This window comes from Ranitomeya variabilis, chromosome 2 (genome assembly GCF_051348905.1).
Source record: "Ranitomeya variabilis isolate aRanVar5 chromosome 2, aRanVar5.hap1, whole genome shotgun sequence".
Lineage (NCBI taxonomy): Eukaryota > Metazoa > Chordata > Amphibia > Anura > Dendrobatidae > Ranitomeya > Ranitomeya variabilis.
In genome coordinates, this window is record NC_135233.1 from 469320712 (window position 1) to 469341508 (window position 20797).

General features: G+C 42.3%; 1 protein-coding gene across 4 annotated transcripts in view; it reads left to right on the top strand.

Moving 5' to 3' along the window:
* The window catches only part of DPF2 (double PHD fingers 2), a 55811-nt gene extending 53158 nt beyond the window's left edge, over nt 1–2653 (top strand). For all 4 annotated transcript variants that reach the window (XM_077287701.1, XM_077287703.1, XM_077287704.1 and 1 more), the window contains 3 exons: nt 1068–1180; nt 1352–1433; nt 1554–2653. In XM_077287701.1, the coding sequence (XP_077143816.1) occupies nt 1068–1180; nt 1352–1433; nt 1554–1627 (269 nt within the window). In that variant the 3' untranslated portion in view covers nt 1628–2653. The remainder of the gene's footprint in view (nt 1–1067; nt 1181–1351; nt 1434–1553) is intronic.
* Nucleotides 2654–20797: the final 18144 nt, after the last annotated feature.

Here is a 20797-nt window from a genome sequence, read left to right on the forward strand (position 1 = left end):
TTGCTTTGACTGGAGGAGCTTGCAACTTTTTTTTTTTTTTTTTTCAATTAACTTTTTCTTCTAATTTATGATCACATGAAAGTTCAGCTCCTCTGCTGTGTTTTATGGTCCTAAATAAACAGAGGGGCTCAGAAAATGATAAAGGGCTACAAACTCTCCGGTTGGAACCAGCTCCCTGATGGGTTCTCAGTTGACTCATTCGGCAACCAGCAATGAACACAGAAATGAGTCACCGAAAAAAAAGGTTCCAAAGGTGTTTATTTCTATGCTTTAATGCTTCCTTCTTTTATAGCAGTCAGTGCTTTGTTTCACTCATACAGAGCACCAAATCCCCTGCATGGACATAAAACATTCTAGCACTGTGCAATCCCCGGTAATGAGTGCTCAGGACCTTACAGCACTCCATCTATGCATTGAACGTCATATAAAAACTGCATACATTAGGCTACTAAACTCCTCTAGTGGCTACTAGAAGGTTTCCTTTAAAATGTGCATCTATGCAGGGAATTTGGAGCTCTTATCCAGAAATCGGAGCACTGCTGACTCTAGAGATATAGTCTACTTCGGGATGTCAGTCACGGTCAGAGGAAGCATGTGTAGATAGATCACCGCAGTATTAAGTGTTATTTATTTACTTTTCAATATGAAGCTTTACATGATAACTTCTTGCTAAGTGTGAATTCTGGAGATGGAGGTTTTTTTTGGCCTTTTGAACCAAAAAAAAACAAAAAAACTCCACTGTTATGAAGGAAAATATTAGCTAACCTGTCCAGTGTGGGATACTGATGGCCATGGATTCCTTCAATGCTCATAATCACCGTCATCTTTCTCTTTTTTTTTTTTTTTTAGTAGCTTTTTTTTTTATTATTTTAAAATTTAGTGTTTCCCTTTTTGCATTGTGATTTTATACTCCGCATTGTTGAGCAACTGCCTCTTCCACTCAAGCAACTGACAAAACAATAAATAATTGCAAGACAATGAAGTTTTATGCGCACACTTTAAAACAACAAAAAGAAACAAGTCTATTTTGGACCCTACTCTGAGCCCCGTTTTTCTTGCGCTCATAGGGCACCCCTCCTGTTTGCAGTTTACACCGGTGATGATGGCCGCAGTGAAGACGTACCGCTGGCAGTGCATTGAGTGCAAGTGCTGTAACATTTGCGGGACATCGGAAAATGACGTGAGTAAATGATACGCTTTATTTCCAAAGTGCTGAGTAGAACTTAGATCTGATTTATCGCTTGCACTTTGATTTTTTTTCTATCTCTCATGCTTTATTGAATCAGCGCTATTCATCCTGCCCGTAAATGTGTTATGTCCTAGACGGTTTCTGAGCTGCTTATTTTCACAGGACCAGTTGCTGTTCTGTGACGACTGTGACCGAGGATATCATATGTACTGTCTCTCGCCTCCTATGGCAGAGCCTCCTGAGGGTAAGTAAAAAAAAATTAAAATTAAAATTTAAAGGTATTCTCCGCTATACTGGAATCTCATTACTATTTTTTTTTATTTTTTTTTTTCCCCCTCTAACCTTCGTTTCTTTTATTTCTTAGGAAGCTGGAGTTGTCATTTGTGCCTGGCTCTTCTTAAAGACAAAGCTTCTATTTATCAGAACCAAAACTCCTGACATTTTAGCCAAATAGACAATACAGGGTGAGGAGCACTGCGGAGCTTGTGGACCTGATCCTTTACCACATCATGGGAAAAAAAACATAGATTTTTTTTTTAATATATCTATATATACAAATGCTTCTTTATCCACAAGCTGTGTATATGTATGTGTGTGCACGCACGTAAATATGCACAGTGTGTCCTTCATTGCAAAGTGTGTGGGGTAGACTGCAAAATATATCAAAAATTAACCTCTTAATTGCTGGAACTCTCATGTCACTAAGATTCTCCCCGTAAGAAACCATCTGTCATAGCAGACCACACGTTTAAAGTGAGGGGGCGATCCCAGGTTTTTACCTGAGTTCTAGCTTAGATTTTTAGAGGTGTGAAATGCTGGTACATACGGATAAGTTTGCAGTATAGAGCCTCAACTCACACTTTTATGGGTACTTCAAAATATACCGAATGGTGTTTTTCTTCCCCGGCGAAAACCAGTGTTTAACAGGGGAGAGCGAAAACTTGTGTATGATACTCTTGCAACTTAATTTATCAGTACTAATGCCGTCAGCCTCTTCCCGACAAGTTCAACCTTCCAGCACCAGTTCTGCTGGATTCTCTTATTGCTTACTAAATGCTTTTCAACATTGGAAAAGTTGCAATATTCATTATTTTTCTAGAGTATACATATATTTTTTTAAAAATACCTGGATTAAAGGGGAGAAGTGACTGATGGGCATTTTAGATCTATAGACCCATTCAAGTATCCAGTTATCGTTATAGCATAGGAAATTTTAACTTAAGAAAATAAAGTAATCATTGTATTTAGTAAACTAGGTATATATTTTTTTTCTGTCCCTCTTGCTAATCAAGTTATGAATTGTAATCATGTCAAAATGTGTGCAAAATGTTGCTTCATGTTGCATGTTCACCAGAATAAGTGGCATCTAGCACATGATCATGGGCTCTTAGCGTGCGAGTGTCACTTTTTAGACCTTTCACCCAACTCCATATAAATAATAAAGGGAATCTATTGTGAAAATGACTATTTTTGGATTTTTTTTAAAATTTTTTATTAAACATGGTTAATGTTGGAGAACATCGGCATGTGCAGTAATGCCAAGAAGAGTACTAGGAGATGGCAGATCGCCTGTTTTATTGGATCTTCAAAGTTTAACATCCAGTTTGTACAAGGCTCCTAGTTGGTATCTTGGACAATAAAAGGGTAATCTTTAGAGAAAAGCGAACGTGCTCACATAATGTTATTTGAGTATCTTGGGCATGCTCGGATAATATACAGGTCCTTCTCAAAAAATTAGCATATAGTGTTAAATTTCATTATTTACCATAATGTAATGATTACAATTAAACTTTCATATATTATAGATTCATTATCCACCAACTGAACTTTGTCAGGTCTTTTATTGTTTTAATACTGATGATTTTGGCATACAACTCCTGATAACCCAAAAAACCTGTCTCAATAAATTAGCATATTTCACCCGTCCAATCAAATAAAAGTGTTTTTTAATACCAAACAAAAAAACCATCAAATAATAATGTTCAGTTATGCACTCAATACTTGGTCGGGAATCCTTTGGCAGAAATGACTGCTTCAATGCGGCGTGGCATGGAGGCAATCAGCCTGTGACACTGCTGAGATGTTATGGAGGCCCAGGATGCTTCAATAGCGGCCTTAAGCTCATCCAGAGTGTTGGGTCTTGCGTCTCTCAACTTTCTCTTCACAATATCCCACAGATTCTCTATGGGGTTCAGGTCAGGAGAGTTGGCAGGCCACTTGAGCACAGTAATACCATGGTCAGTAAACCATTTACCAGTGGTTTTGGCACTGTGAGCAGGTGCCAGGTCGTGCTGAAAAATGAAATCTTCATCTCCATAAAGCATTTCAGCCGATGGAAGCATGAAGTGCTCCAAAATCTCCTGATAGCTAGCTGCATTGACCCTGCCCTTGATGAAACACAGTGGACCAACACCAGCAGCTGACATGGCACCCCACACCATCACTGACTGTGGGTACTTGACACTGGACTTCAGGCATTTTGGCATTTCCTTCTCCCCAGTCTTCCTCCAGACTCTGGCACCTTGATTTCCGAATGACATGCAAAATTTGCTTTCATCAGAAAAAAGTACTTGGGACCACTTAGCAACAGTCCAGTGCTGCTTCTCTGTAGCCCAGGTCAGGCGCTTCTGCCGCTGTTTATGGTTCAAAAGTGGCTTTACCTGGGGAATGCGGCACCTGTAGCCCATTTCCTGCACACGCCTGTGCACGGTGGCTCTGGATGTTTCCACACCAGACTCAGTCCACTGCTTCCTCAGGTTCCCCAAGGTCTGGAATCGGTCCTTCTCCACTGCTTCCTCAGGGTCCGGTCACCTCTTCTCGTTGTACAGCGTTTTCTGCCACATTGTTTCCTTCCAACAGACTTACCATTGAGGTGCCTTGATACAGCACTCTGGGAACAGCCTATTTGTTGAGAAATTTCTTTCTGGGTCTTACACTCTTGCTTGAGGGTGTCAATGATGGCCTTCTTGACATCTGTCAGGTCGCTAGTCTTACCCATGATGGGGGTTTTGAGTAATGAACCAGGCAGGGAGTTTTTAAAAGCCTCAGGTATCTTTTGCATGTGTTTAGAGTTAATTAGTTGATTCAGAAGATTAGGGTAATAGGTCGTTTAGAGAACCTTTTCTTGATATGCTAATTTATTGAGACAGGTTTTTTGGGTTATCAGGAGTTGTATGCCAAAATTATCAGTATTAAAACAATAAAAGACCTGACAAAGTTCAGTTGGTGGATAATGAATCTATAATATATGAAAGTTTAATTGTTATCATTACATTATGGTAAATAATGAAATTTAACACTATATGCTAATTTTTTGAGAAGGACCTGTATTTGAGTCCCTGTGGCGGTAGGCGGTCATAGCACATCCATGGATTGCCTGTTTGACAATTCCTGCATATGTTGCAACAGCCGCGAGACATGCAGCCACAGGGACTCGAATATATTATCCGAGCATGCCCAAGATACTCTAACTGAGCATGTTCTCTCATCACTAGTAATCTGTACTATATGCCATCATTTTTTAATTAGTGAGGTCCTCTGAGTTCTAGCGCTCCGGGAACTACAGCCAATCCCATTCACTTGCTTGAAACCATGCTTCTGTCCACGTGCTGAGGGTGGTCACTGAAGGGGACGCAGCGCTAAACCATGACACTTTCCATGCTTGAAGAGCATTTGCCAATTGGAAAAAATTAAGGCAAAAAAAAAGGTTCTATTACTAAGAAGCCCTGACTGATGATGTGCTGCACATAGTTATTTTTGGTGGTAGGAAAAAAATAAAATGTGCTTTATGCCAATCCATTTCATGCTCCCCAGGATGGCTGTATATTCCAAGCTATAAAGTGCAGAGTTGTGACTTTATTTTTTTTTTCTCCGATGCATCCCATCACTTACTCTTTTGCTTAAATCCCTCCAAGAACTTGCTCAACTTGGGGTCAGGCAAGGGCATAATCTGCCCACGACTTCTGGAGTGTTTTATCTGTGCACGTGTTTGTTAGAATCCTATTCAATAATGGAACCTACCTATGTGCTTTAAAAAGGGCTACGACATAGCGTTATTAGCAGGACACGACTGGTGTAGACACGAGACCAAAATGTTCTTGTAATTTTGGAGGCCTCTTATCACAACCAGAGCCAGTGAAGTCTCTGACCGTGAAGACGCACAACACTAAACATGGTAGCACACTGGGAGAGCTCAGGGTCCAATACCAGCTGTCTTATGTGAGTGACATGTAACTTATTGTAATACATTAAACTCTTATTAAGTTACAGGAAACAGATCATTTTTAATCTCTTCTGGCTTTTCTTTATTAAGAATTAAATGCTCTGTGCCGTGGTTTTCTATCTTTTTTCCAATTGCTGTTGGTTTCAAATCCCAAAATGAAAAATTAATCTTGGTGGATTTATCTCTGCATTACTTAATATGGAAGGAAGTGTGTGTCAAATCTCTGGATCTAAATCATTGCCTGAAGCCACTGTTTGTGGATGGCGATGGTAACAGTGCTATTTTAAGGCAAAATACTTAAGGAATAAATGAAGACTACTTAGCTATGTAATTATTTAACCATTTGGGTCCTAGTTTTAAAGTGGCTGGCATCATCCAAATGACAGGTCAAACCTCTGGGGGGAGGGGTGATATATAAGTGTATATTAGTGATGAGCGAGTGTACTCCTTGCTCGGGTTTTCCTGAGCACGCTCGGGTGACCTCCGCGTATTTTTTTAGTGCTCGGAGATCTAGTTTTCATCCTGGCAGCTGAATGATTTACAGCTACTACCCAGCCTGAGTACATGTGGGGGTTGTCTGGTTGCTAGGGAATCCCCACATGTAATCAAGCTGGCTAATAGCTGTAAATCATTCAGCTGCCAGCATGAAAACAAAATCTCCGAGCAGTCATAAATACTCTGAGGTCACCCGAGCATGCTCAGGAAAACCTGAGCAACGAGTATACTCGCTCATCAATAGTGTATATGTGAGTGGAAACTTATCACTTTTCTTTTGATCTTAAATTGCACCCATTCTAAATTCTTGGAAAGAGGGGGAAAAAAATGGAAGAGCTGAACAATCTTTCAAAAGAAATGGTGCTCTGATCACTAGTTGTTTGCATACCTCATTGAGACCCTCCCATTCCCCCTAAAATAAGATTATTTTTTATTAAATTCTCATTTGCTTATATAGCGCCATCCTATTCTGCAGCGCTTTACAGACTACAACATTGCTGTCCCCATTGGGACTCTCAATGTAAATTTCCTATCACTATGTCTTTGGAGTGTAGGAGGAAACTGAAGGAAACCCACGCAAACATGGGAGGATCATACAAACCAGCTAACATAGAAAAACTAAAAAAAAAAACATGAAGAGCAGACTCACCAAAACCTTGACAAATGCACTCGCAGGGTGCAGCAGGCCCCCGATAATAAATGCTAAAGCAGCACAGGTGCAAGCTACTGATGAGAGCAACCATCCACTCGCCCAAATATTAGAGGGGTTGGCTGCCTAGTAGCAAAAAGGATCATACAAACCACGCAGCTTCTGCATATTACAATATTAATCACGAACCCACACATGGGTAATTTTGATCTGTGACTCAAATATGGACATATCTCAATAGTCTGCAAAAGAAATAAAATTGGAAATGAATATTGTATAGTTTATAATAGAAGCATTACTTGCCCGGCCAATGCCCTGTTTCATTGCCACCAGGTCTGATTGCTGTCAGCCCTGCAGGAATCATATACCAATATGCAATGGAAAGTAAACGTGTTGGCACTCCTGGTCAAAGTTACTGTTATTGTGAACAGTTATGCAAGTTGAAGATGAAATGATCTCTAAAAGGCGCTAAAGTTAAAGATGACACATTTCCTTGTATTTAAGGCAAAAAAAACAAGTATATTGTGTTTTGTTTGTTTTTTTACAGTTTAAAGATTACAAAAAAGAAAATGGGCCGATACAATAGTTTGGGCACCCTTGGAGATTTGTGTGCTCAGTTAACTTTGACCGAGTTTTCAGACCTTAGTTAGCCTGTTAGGATTATGGCTTGATCAACATTCATCATCATCATCATCATCATCATCATCAATCATCATCATGAGCCAGGTGATACAGATTTCCCAGCTATATAAAAATCCAGCCTCTAACCTTGTGCCAGAAAACAGCAGCCATGGGTTCTTCTAAGCAGCTGCCTAGCATGAAAATGGAGGCCCACAAAGCAGGAGAAGACTATAAGAAGATGGCAAACAGTGGAGGTCAAGATATAATGTCTGGAAGACCAATCAAAGTTTCAGTGAGAGCTTCATGTAGGATTGCTAGAGAGGCAAAACAGAATCCCCGCTTGACTGCAAAAGACCGTCAGAAAGATTTAGCAGACTCTGGAGTTGTAGTACATTGTTCTACACAAATATGCACAAATATGGCCTTCATGGAAGTCATCAGAAGAAAACCTCTCCTGCATCGTCATCATAAAATTCAGCGTCGGACGAATGCAAAAGAACATCTAAACAAGCCTGAGGCATTTTGAGAACAAGTCCTGTACACTGATGAGGTTAAAATAGAACTCTGTGACCACAATGATCAAAGTGTGTGTGGGGAAAAAAAATAAAAGGGCTCAGAATTTCAGGAAAAGAACATCTCGCCAACCATTCAGCATAGGGGTGGATCAATCATACTTTGGTGTTGTGTTACAGCCAATGGCATGGGGAAGATTTCACTGGTAGAGGGAAGAACGGATTCAATGAAATTTCAACAATTTCTTTATGCAAACACCTGTAAAAAAGTTGAAGTTGAAAACAGGAAGAGGACGGCTCCTACAATAATAATAATCCTAAACACGTCAAAATCCACAATAGACAACGTCAAAAGGCGCAAACTAAAGGTTTTACAATGGACCGCAGTCTCCTGATCTGAACATCATTGAAAATCTGTGTCTAGACCTCAAAATATCATTGCATGCAAGACAATCCAGGAATCTCACAGAACTGGAAGAATGCTCCAAGGAACAATAGATGAAAATCCATCAAACAAGAATTGAAAGACTTGTCTGGCTACAAAAATGGTTTACAAGCTGTGATGCTTGCAAAAGGGGGTGCTACCAGGTACTAACCATGCAGGGCGCCCAAGCTTTAGCAATGGACCATTTACGTTTTGACATTTTTAAAAGCAAACGTACAAATGACAAACTGGCACATCCTGTTTTTTGCATATTGCACATGGAGATAGCTAGCTCCTCTTGGTATGCACCTATTCACAATAGTCTGGATGTGCCAGTCAGTTTTGTCATCAGTCATTGCTGGACTGGCGGGGATCACTGAATCCAAAGAACAGGTAAGTTAACTTTTTTTTTTTTTTTTTAATCTTTCTATAGCTTTTTGACAATTTTGGGTTAGAGCTAATATTACATAAATAATATCCACCGCGCTACTGTTGTACCAACTGGTCTAAAAGGACAAAACAGTAGTGTACTTGCTCTTGTGGTTGAGAAGGGTAGCAATTTCTCTTGGTGACGTGAGAGGATGTAATGTCCAAAAATGGAAACTAGTAAAATGATGCAGCAATTAGTGATATATTCACAGTAGATTGTACTAATATATGTGTTCGTTTAGTATATTTGCTTGTTACTTACTCCGATGACAGGCAAGGATTGAAGAAAATAAAAATTGTCTGCTGGTGTGAATATATGCTGGATCTCGATGAGAGACTTAAAAGATGGCTGGCTACAAATGTAAAGATACGATGTACTGGGAATATATTGGGACCACAGTGTGTTGCAAGAAAAAAATACCTATAAATTAATGGTATTTACTGATTGATATATCTGCTGATAGTAAGCCATTAATCTGACGTTGGTTGTGTGCTATGTTAATGCTCTTAAATGATTGGCTATATTAAGGGTACCGTCACACATTGAAATTTTCATCGTTGCGACGGCACGATTCGTGACGTCGCAGCGTCGTATAATCATCGCTCCAGCGTCGTAGACTGCGGTCACACGTTGCAATCACGGCGCTGGAGCGATGCCGAAGTCCCCGGGTAACCAGGGTAAACATCGGGTAACTAAGCGCAGGGCCGCGCTTAGTAACCCGATGTTTACCCTGGTTACCAGCGTAAACGTAAAAAAAACAAACAGTACATACTCACCCGTCGGTGTCCTTCAGGTCCCTTGCCGTCTGCTTCCTGCTCTGAGTGCAGCCGTACAGTGAGAGCAGAGCGCAGCACCGCTGTGATCTGCTCTCACTTTCCGTCCGGCACTCAGAGCAGGAAGCAGACGGCAAGGGACCTGAAGGACACCGACGGGTGAGTATGTACTGTTTGTTTTTTTACGTTTACGCTTGTAACCAGGGTAAACATCGGGTTACTAAGCGCGGCCCTGCGCTTAGTTACCCGATGTTTACCCTGGTTACAAGCGAAGACATCGCTGGATCGCTGTCACACACAACGATCCAGCGATGTCAGCGGGTGATCAAGCGACAAAAGAAAGTTCCAAACGATCTGCTACGACGTACGATTCTCAGCAGGGTGTCTGATCGCAGTAGCGTGTCAGACACAGCGATATCGTAACGATATCGCTAGAACGTCACGAATCGTAACGTCGTAGCGATGGAAATTTCAATGTGTGACGGTACCCTAAGCCAGGTATCCAATGGAGCCGGCTAGGTATAGCTGCTGGATAGTATTAGGATAATATCGTCAGGGGATCCTGTACTGGCGTCCCATAATGTCGTATGTCTGAAAACCACTTACTTGAGTATTACCGGTGGTGCTGTGAATTGTCTGGCGCTGTTAAGTCAGGAGTATGTCTCTGCCACTTGCAGTTCCCCAGAGGGGAATAGGGGAAAGCAGGAGACTCCTGCACCTAGCGTGCCCCGGCCAGAAGCAAACGCTGAGGACGCGGCGAGGCTGACGTGACGTCACTTTAAGGAAGGATGGGTGCGTGGGTAGGACGCTTTCCTACGCGTTTCAAGGGATAACTCCCCTCTTCATCAGACCGCTAAGTCATCTGGGTAATTTCGCAATGCATCACTGGGAACGGAAGCTGGCAGCAGCATCGGGGGAAGGTGAGAATAGCACAATTTTGTAATTTTTTTTATTTTTAACATCTTTTTTACTATTAATGCTGCATAGACAGCATCAATAGTAAAAAGTTGATCTGGGATGGGGCGACACACTGGCACTGACTGTAGGGGAGTAGGGAGGGGGCGCTGACTTGAGAGTAGGGAGGGGCCAATTCGCGGCCGGACCAAGCCTGTTGCTGATTGGCTGGGCCACGACCAATCAGCGACTCGGGATTTCCACTACAGACAAACAGACGGAAGTACCCCTTAGATGATTATATAGATAGATGGATCCATCGGGGGTTTCATCTGAATCACGTCACTAGGAGATTAAGGTGAAAACCTTTATGTAACTGCTCAGCGTAGAGCGCAGGATAAATGTGATCCCAAACGTTATGTAAAATGTTCCTAACCAAAGCTTCAAATCAATCCATACAAAAAAAGCAAGTCCCCACTCCGGTCTGTCATCTGTATCTGTAACGGAAATATAGGGGGCTTCCATGTTACTGCTAGTACAAAGGCTCTGGAAAAGCAAAATGGCTCCTCGCCCCCCAAAAGAAATCCAGTGAATTCTGCACTTCCAAATGCCCTCCCTTTTGAGCCACATAGTGTGCCTAAGCCACATTTAGCATCCACATGTTTGGCATTTCTGTATAAATGAGGGCCCAACTAATTTATGGGCGCATTTCTCCAGAAATGTGAGCTGGGCATAACGTACTGGTGATTACAGCATACTGGTCACTACAACGACAGCTGCTTGTTTCTGGACAACACTTATGGAATCAAAATCGGCACTACACCTGTATAAAAATTCCCAAAGGGGTATCATTTCCAAAGAAGGGGGCCACTTGACGGGGGGATTTTGCTCTTTTATCTCAGGAGCTATATATATGGAGTCCACAAACTATTCTAGGAAAACCTGTGCTCCAGTAGGCAAATAGCGCTCTGTCCCTTCAGAATCTCGCCGTACGGCTAAGCAGTACTGTACAGCCACATGTGGGGGGGTCTACATTCAGCAGAAATTGGGACAAATTTTGGTGCCTTTTTTACGCATTTCCCAGTGTGAAAATGTAAAATCTGGGGCCAAAGCTAAATTTTGCCAGTAAAAATATAATTTTTTGTATTCACAACCCAATGGTATAAAATTCTATGACCCACCTGTGGTGTCAATATGATCACTGCACACCTAGATGAATTCATTGAGAGGTTGTTTGTAGCCAGAATCACACTTGCGAGAAACTGGCACAAGTCTCGCATCTTAATACACGGCGCTGCCGCCGGCACTCGGAACCGTGGCGTGCGGCTCCATGTATTTCTATGTAGCTGAGCGCTCCGGTCCAAGTGCCGAAGGCAGTGTCGGGTATTGAGATGCAAGACTCATGCCGCTGACAGTGGCATTTAACTACCGCATCCGGGCGGCCGGATATGAGCGCATCGCCGACCCCCGTCACATGATCGGAGGTCGGCGATGCTTCTGCATAGTAACCATAGAGGTCCTTGAGACCTCTATGGTTACTGATCCCGGATAGCTGTGAGCACCACCCTGTGGTCGGTGCTCACAGCACACCTGATTTTCTACTACATAGCAGCGAACAGCAGATCGCTGCTATGTAGCAGAGCGGATCGTGCTGTGCCTGCTTCTAGCCTCCCATGGAGGCTATTGAAGCATGGCCAAAGTTAAAAAAAAAAAAAAGTTTAAAAAATATAAAAGTTTAAATCACCCCCCTTTCGCCCCAATCAAAATAAATTTAAAAAAAAAAAATCAAACCTACACATATTTGGTATCGCCGCGTTCAGAATCGCCCGATCTATCAATAAAAAAAAAAAGCATTAACCTGATCGCTAAACAGCGTAGCGAGAAAAAAATTTGAAATGCCAGAATTACTGTTTTTTGATCGCCGCGACATTGCATTAAAATGCAATAACGGACGATCAAAAGAACGTATCTGCACCAAAATGCTATCATTAAAAACGCCAGCTCGGCACGCAAAAAATAAGCCCTCACCTGACCCCAGATCACGAAAAATGGAGATGCTACGAGTATCGGGAAATGGCACACTTTTTTTTTTTTTTTTTTGCAAAGTTTGACATTTTTTTTCACCACTCCCATGGTTAAATTGACGGAAAAATAAAAAAGTTATGGCTCTGGGAAGGAGGGGAGTGAAAAACGAACACGGGAAAACGGAAAATCGGAAAATCCCAGGGTCATGAAGGGGTTAAAAGATGCGTGCGGCGCGTCTTTTAAGAACGCAGCATGTCCTTAACCCCTTAGTGACAGAGCCAATTTGGTACTTAATGACCGAGCCAATTTTTACAATTCTGACCACTGTCAATTTATGAGGTTATAATTCTGGAACGCTTTATCGGATCCCGCTGATTCTGAGATTGTTTTTTCGTGACATATTGTACTTCAAGTTAGTGGTAACATTTCTTCGATATTACTTGCGAATATTTATGAAAAAACGGAAATATGGCGAAAATTTTTAAAATGTTGCAATTTTAAAACTGTATTTTTATGCACTTAAATCAGAGAGATATGTCACGAAAAATAGTTAATAAATAACATTTCCCACATGTCCACTTTACATCAGCACAATTTTGGAAACAATTTTTTTTGTTAGGGAGTTATAAGGGTTAAAAGTTGACCAGCAATTTCTCATTTTTACAACACCATGTTTTTTTGGGGACCACATCACATTTGAAGTCATTTTGAGGGGTCTATATGATAGAAAATAACCAAGTGTGACACCATTCTAAAAACTGCACCCCTCAAGCTGCTCAAAACCACATTCAAAAGAAGTTTATTAACCCTTTACGTACTTCACAGGAACTGAAACAATGTGGAAGAAAAAAATGAACATTTAACTTTTTTTTTGCAAACATTTTACTTCAGAACCATTTTTTTTTAATTTTCACAAGTGTAAAAACAAATTTAACCACAAATTTTGTTGTGCAATTTCTCCTGAGTACGCCGATACCCCATATGTGGAGGTAAACCACTGTTTGGGCGCACCGCAGAGCTTGGAAGTGAAGGAGCACCGTTTGACTGTTTCAATGCAGAATTGGCTGGAATTGAGATCGGACGCCATGTCGCGTTTGGAGAGCCCCTGATGTGCCTAAACAGTGGAAACTCCCCACAAGTGACACCATTTTGGAAACTAGACCCCTTAAGGAACTTATCTAGATGTGTGGTGAGCACTTTAAACCCCCAGGTGCTTCACAGAAGTTTATAACGTAGAGCCGTGAAAATAAAAAAATCGCATTTTTTCTACAAAAATGATCTTTTTGCCTCCAAATTTTTATTTTACCAAGGGTAGCAGGAGAAAATGGACCGCAGAAGTTGTTGTACAATTTGTCCTGAGTACGCCGACACCCCATATGTGGGGGTAAACCACTGTTTGGGCGCATGGCTGAGCTCGGAAGCAAAGGAGCGCCGTTTGACTTTTCAATGCAAAATTGACTGGACTTGAGATCGGACGCCATGTCGCGTTTGGAGAGCCCCTGATGTGCCTAAACAGTAGAAACCCCCCAAAAGTGACCCCATTTTGGAAACTAGACCCCCCATGGAACTTATCTAGATGTGTAGTGAGAACTTTGAATGCCCAAGTGCATCACAGAAGTTTATAATGCAGAGTCGTGAAAATAAAAAATATTTTTTTTTTTAACAAAAAAGATTTTTTAGCCCCCAAGTTTTTATTTTTGCAAGGGTAACAAGAGAAATTGGATGCCAATATTTGTTCTCCAATTTGTCCTGAGTATGCTGGTACCCCATATGTGGGGGTAAACCACTGTTTGGGCACATGGCAGAGCTCGGAAGAGAAGGAGCGCCATTTTGGAATTCAGACTTTGATAGAATTGTCTGTGGGTGTTATGTTGCGTTTGCAGAGCCCCTGATGTACCTAAACAGTAGAAACCCCCCACAAGTGACCAAATTTTGGAAACTAGACCCCCTAAGGAACTTATCTAGATATGTGGTGAGAACTTTGAATGCTCAAGTGCTTCACAGAAGTTTATAATGCAGAGTAGTGAAAATAAAAAAATATTTTTTTTTCCCACAAAAAAGATTTTTAGCCCCCAAGTTTTTATTTTCACAAGGGTAACAGGAGAAATTGGACCCCAAATGTTGTTGTCCAATTTATCCCGAGTACGCTGATGCCCCATATGTGGGGGTAAACCACTGTTTGGGTGCACGGCAGAGCTCAGAAGGGAGGGAGCACCATTTGACTTTTTTAGCGCAAAATTGGCTGTCGTGTTTGGAGACCCCCTGATTTATCTAAACAGTGGAAACCCCCCAATTCTAACTCCAACCCTAACTCCAACACACCCCTAACCCTAATCTCAACCCGATCCATAATCCTAATCACAACCCTAACGATAATCACAACCCTAACCCCAAAACAGCCCTAATCTCAACCCTAACCCTAATCAAAACCCTAAATCCAACACACCCCTAACCCTAATCTCAACCCTAACCTCAAACCTAACCCTAATCCCAATACACCCCTAACCCTAATCCCAACCCTAACCGTAACCCTAATACCAACCCTAATCCAAACCCTAACCCTAATCCCAACTCTAACCCTAATTTTAGCCCCAATCCTAACCCTAAATTTAACCCTAGCCCTAACTTTAGCCCTAACCTTAAGGCTACTTTCACACTTGCGTCGTGTGGCACCCGTCACAATCCGTTGTTTTGGACAAAAAACGGATCCTGCAAATGTGCCCACAGGATGCCTTTTTTGCCCATAGACTTGTATTACCGACGGATGGCCACACGTCGCGTCCATCGTGCACTGGATCCGTTGTGTTTTGGTGGACCGTCGTCACAAAAAAAGTTTAATGTAACCTTTTTTTTGTACGTCGCATCCGCCATTTCCGCGCATGCGTGGCCGTAACTCTGCCCCCTCCTCCCCAGGACATAGACTGGGCAGCGGATGCGTTGAAAAACTGCATCCACTGCCCACGTTGTGCACAATTTTCATAACGTGCATCGGTACGTCGGGCTGACGCATTAAGGCTAAGTAGCCTAAGGCTACTTTCACACTAGTGTCGTACTCGGCCCATCGCAGTGTGTCGGGCCGACGTACCGACGCTAGCATTGTAAGCGCCGCACAACGGGTGCAGCGGATGCTGTTTTTTCAACGCATCCGCTGCCCCATTGTGAGGTGCAAGGAGGCGGGGGCGGAGTTCCGGCCGCGCATGCGCGGTTGGAAATGGCGGACACGTCGCACAAAAAAAGTTACATGTAGCGTTTTTTGTGCCGACGGTCCGCCAAAGCACGACCCATCCATCGCACAACGGATGCGATGTGTGGCAATCCGTCGCAATGTGTCGCTAATGCAAGTCAATGGAGAAAAAACCGCATCCTGCAAGCACTTTTGCAGGATGCGTTTTTTCTCCAACGACGCATTGCGACGAAAGCCAAAAAACGCTAGCGTGAAAGTAGCCTAACCCTAGCCCTAACCCTAAATTTAGCCCCAACCCTAGCCCTAACCCTAATTTTAGCCCCATCTCGTCTCTCCCGCCGGCCGGCAGATGGCAGCAGACGGCGGGCGCACTGCGCATGCACCCGCCATTTTCTTTCCCAAGGAAGAAGCCGGCCGGCAGGAGGAGACGCAGGAGGACCCAGGGACACCGGGTGAGTATGATAGGGTCCCCGAATCCCCCTATTTCTCTGTCCTCTGATGTGCGATCACATCAGAGGACAGAGAATTACAGATCGCTTTTTTTTTTTTTTTGCGCTCGCCAGTAAACAGTTAATTACCGGCGATCGCAAAACAGGGGTCGGTAAAAACCGACCCCGATCATGTTCTTTGGAGTCTCGGCTACCCCCGTCAGCCGAGACCCCAAAGATCTTCCGGGTGCCGGGCGGCGGGCGCACTGCGCATGCACCCGCCATTTTTAAGATGGCGGTGCCCATCGGGAGCCACGAGGAGCACCGGGGGAGATAGGTGAGTATTGGGGGCCATCGGGGACCCTATTTCTCTGTCCTCCGATGTGCAATCACATCGGAGGACAGAGAAATTAAATGGCAAATCACGTTTTTCTTTTTTTGTTGCGACCGCCGGTAAATGGGTAATTACTGGCGATCGCAACTCGGGGGTCGGTAAAACCCCCCCGAATCATGTTCTCTGGGGTCTCGGCTACCCTCGACAACCGAGACCCCAGAGAAAATCCGACTCTGGGGGGCGCTATTCACTTTTTCCACAGCGCCGTTAATTAGCGGCGCTGTGGTTTAAGTATCCTTAGCGGCCGCCGTTAAAAGGCGTATCGGTGGTCGTTAAGGGGTTAAAATGCGCAAATCACGCAAGAACACAGCAGGTGTCCTCAGGTGCAGATTTGGTCAGGATTTTACCTGCATAAAATCCTGACCAAATTCTGATGCAATCCTGAACGTGGACACATACCCTTATAGGGGGGGTTCTGCAGTTCTGGCACCTCAGGGGCTCTGCCAATGTGACATGACACTCTCAAACCAGTCTAGCAAAATCTGAACTCCAATATGGTGCTCCTTCCCTTCTGAGCTGTGCACTGTGCCTCAAAATTTGTTTTCAACCACATATGGGGTATTGGTGTACTCAGGAGAGCATGCACATATTTCTGGATCCATTTTTTCCTGCTACCCTTGTTAAAATGGGAAAAAATAGCAAAAAAAACATTTTTGGGTGAAAAATTGTATATTTTTTTTCATTTCCACAGATCAACATTGTAAGATTCTGTGAAGCACAGGTGGATTCAAGGTGCTCACCACACATCTAGATATATTCGTTGAGGGGTCTATTTTCCATAACTGGGTCACTTGTGGGGATTTTCCACTGTTTTGGCACATCACTGGCTCTCCAAACGCTGGCAATTTCATCAAGTCTGCGTTCCACTTCGTCACTCCCATTTTTGAGTTCTGTCGTACTCCCAAACAGTAGTTTACACCCACATATGGGGTATTTGCGAACTCGGGAGAAATCGCAAAATAAATTTTGGGTTCCATTTTCTTCTGTTACTTTTGTGAAAATGGAAAATTTGGGGCTGAAATAACATTTTTGTGGGAAAAATGTGTTTTGTTGTTTTTCTTCACAGCTCTACATTATAAACCTCTGTGAAGCATATCTAGATAAGTTCCCATAGGGGGGTCTACTTTCCAAAATGGTGTCACTTGGAGGTTTCCACTGTTTAGGCATATCGGGGTCTCTCCAAACGCAACATGGTGTCTGCTGATTATGCCAGCAAATTTTACATTCAAAAAGTCTAATGGCGCTCCTTCCCTTCTGAGCCCTGCTGTGCACACAAACAGTGGTTTTTCCCCCACGTATGTGGTATCTGCATGCTCAGGAGAAATTGCACAACAAATTTTTGGGTCCATTTTTTCCTGTTACCCTTGTGAAAATTAAATTGTGAAAAAAATCTTGCTGAAAAAATGAGAAATCGCTGGTCAACTTTTAACCCTTGTAACTTCATAACAAAAAAAAAAAGTTTCCTAAAGTGTACTGATGCAAAGTAGACAAGTGGGACTTATTTATTTCCCATTTTGTGTGACATAACTCTCTAATTTTGAGCATAAAAATAAAAAATGAAAATTGCACAATTTTTGCCAAATTTCACTTTTTTTTCCACAAATAAGCGCAAGTCATATCGAATAAATGTTACCTTGATCTTGAAGTACAATATGTTACAAAGAAACGGTTTTAGAATCGGTGGGATCCATTGAAGATTCCAGAGTTATTTACCACATTTTATTTTTTTTTAACACAATGCAATAGAAAATAAGTAAGCAAAATAATGAGAAGAAGCTTCTGAGGTTCGTTGAGTTTTTTTTTTTTTTTGTCATCACTAACGATTGTAACAGACTCGGACAGGAGTTTTATATTTACAGCACAATTTTAATGTTGCATCAGCTTAAGAGGACTTGGTCTCTGTCACCATCATTTGTTTATTATCTTTTTTGTCTGTGTGTTTATTTAGATCTTATAATCTTCCCGGATTTGGTTACAATGCCATTTTTGTTGCCTTTCTGTTTTGGCATTGCTGCTTTTCCATGCTTCTCTTGTAGTGATATAAATATTAATTTCCTGTCTTAGGAAGATGTTTTTTATTACACTGTAAACATACAGAGTAAAAGGTTTTGTCACGTCTAGTGCCAAATTTGAGTCAGAGATTACATTTTTCTTTGCCTTTTCCATTTAAACCTTTTTTTTTTTTTGTCATAATTAAAGATACTTTTAAGAAATTGTATGATGTACTTTTTTTTTTTAGTGTGTATAAAGGCGCTTTCACATTGCACTTTTCTGCATGTTTGTGAAACTCAATGGGAATTTTGTCTGAAGCCCCCCCTCCCCACAAAACAGGTTTCTGAAATAAGCGCCAGTAGGGCCATTGACTATAATAGTGCCGATGGAGTCACCGTTTACTTTGATGTGCATCATTTTTGAGCTTGTGCGGCTACTGGAGGTGGACCCTCAGACGTAGATTGCAGCTGGGTGTGCACGTCCAGTAGGCATATACTTCCGAAAATTATGCTTGACAGAGCGTACATTCGCCATTACAGTAAGTGTCCCAGTCAGTGCCGTTTTGTGGGTGGGGGTTCGGACGCAAGCACTTAGGGGGCCCCAAGAACGTGAAGATAAGCGCAATGTGAAAGCATCCTAAGAATTCTTAGTTTGTAGCTAAACATACAAACATGATTTTCCACATAAGATACAGGGGTTGGACAAAATAATAGAAACATCTGGAAACATCAACAAAAGTTAGTTTAATAATGTGTAGGTCCACCTTTTGCGGCGATTACAGACTCAATTCTCCGAAGTATGGATTCATACAAGGTGTGAATTGTTTCCAAAGGAATTTTAGCCCATTCTACAGTTAAAAAAAACCTCCAGTTTTTTGAGCGACGATGGCGGCGGAATTCGACGTCTAACTTAAATCTCTAAAATCGACCGTAAACGCTCAATAATGTTGAGGTCTGGGGATTCTGGGGGCCAGATAAGATGCTCAACTTCATAGGAATGTTCCTCGTGCCATGCTTTAACGATTCTAGCTGTATGAATTGGTGCATTATCATCCTGAAAGATGGCGTTCCCCCTCTGGGAACAGTGCTTGAACCATTGGATGCACTTGGTCGCCCAAAATGCCTAAATAATCTCGGCTGTTAATTCTTCCATGAAGGGATATCATTGGCCCGGCGGATCTCCACGAAATAGCACCCCAGATCATCACAGAACCTCCACCATGTTTTACGGTTGGGAGAAGTCAGTCTGGATGGAATGCTTCTTTCGGCTGTCTCCAAACGTACACTCGGCCGGAGGTCGGAAATAGGGTAAACGATTATTCGTCTGAGAATATCACATGTTTCCACTGTTCGAGGGACCAATTCTGGAGGTTTCTACACCACTCTAAACGCTTGGGAACATTTGTCATTGAGAGCAGCGGTTTTCTAATTGCAGCTCTTCCGTGCAATCCAGATTTTTGCAGCTCCCGACGAACAGTTTTCGTGGAAACTGGGTTCTGTAGGTGTTCATTGAGCTCAGCAGTGATTTTCGGAGCCGTGGTCTTGCGATCCTCTCTCACAATTCGCTTTATAGTCCCGACTGTCTCTCTCAGTCAACTTTGACTTTCGGCCAGACCTGTGCTTTGCTGCGGACATTTTTCCTTTTCTTTCAAACTCAGTCATTACTTTGGAGAGAGTACCTCTTGACACGCCAAGCATTCGGGCACTTTCTGTTACACTAGCGCCTGCCATACGAGCACCAACAATTTGGCCTCTTTGAAAATCCGAGAGGTCTGCCATTGATATCAGGTTCTCATCAATGTTCTTACAATTATGCAAAACAAACAGTTAATTTACATACACATATCACATAACCCAAATAATCAACTACAAAACATTACCATATGTCACGGTTTGCATGTTTATCACATGTTCGAAGATTATGATGCCAAAACGTTAGGTGTTTCCATTATTTTGTCCAACCCCTGTATATGTAGGGTTTAACTAAAGTAATAAAACATGCCTTGATCTCATAGGAATTGCCAATTTACTCAGATAAAAGCTAAAAACAATACATGCTTTAAGGAAGGCTATTTTCTTCATAAGGTTACAAGATGTATTGATTCAGATACATTAAAGAGGTCCTTTCACCAATGTGTGCATGTTACACTGGCCACAGTTTATTTTTTTAATTTCTCCTCTGTTCCAGAGATATTAGATTGTAAAGTTTTTAGGTTCTGTGGTCAGAAGAGCATGCTTTCTCCTTTGAGATGTAATGACTGTCAGCCCTGATCTGTGCAGCCAGTGTGGAGAATACAGCAGAATTAAGTGTTATTACAAATACTTCTGCAGCTTTCATCTCACAGCAGTCAGTGTAGGGAGTGTACAGCTGAGCCCAGTGTGATTACAAACCACTTCTAGCTTTCATCTCACAACAGTAAGTGGTTGGAAAAAAAAAAACCCGTGTGATTATAAACACCTCTGCAGCTCTCATTTCACAGTGCTGCCAACTCTGCCCTTCCCCCACACTGACTGCTGTGTCCAGGAGTTCAGTTGTATTTGACACAGTAAGGGTACCGTCACACAG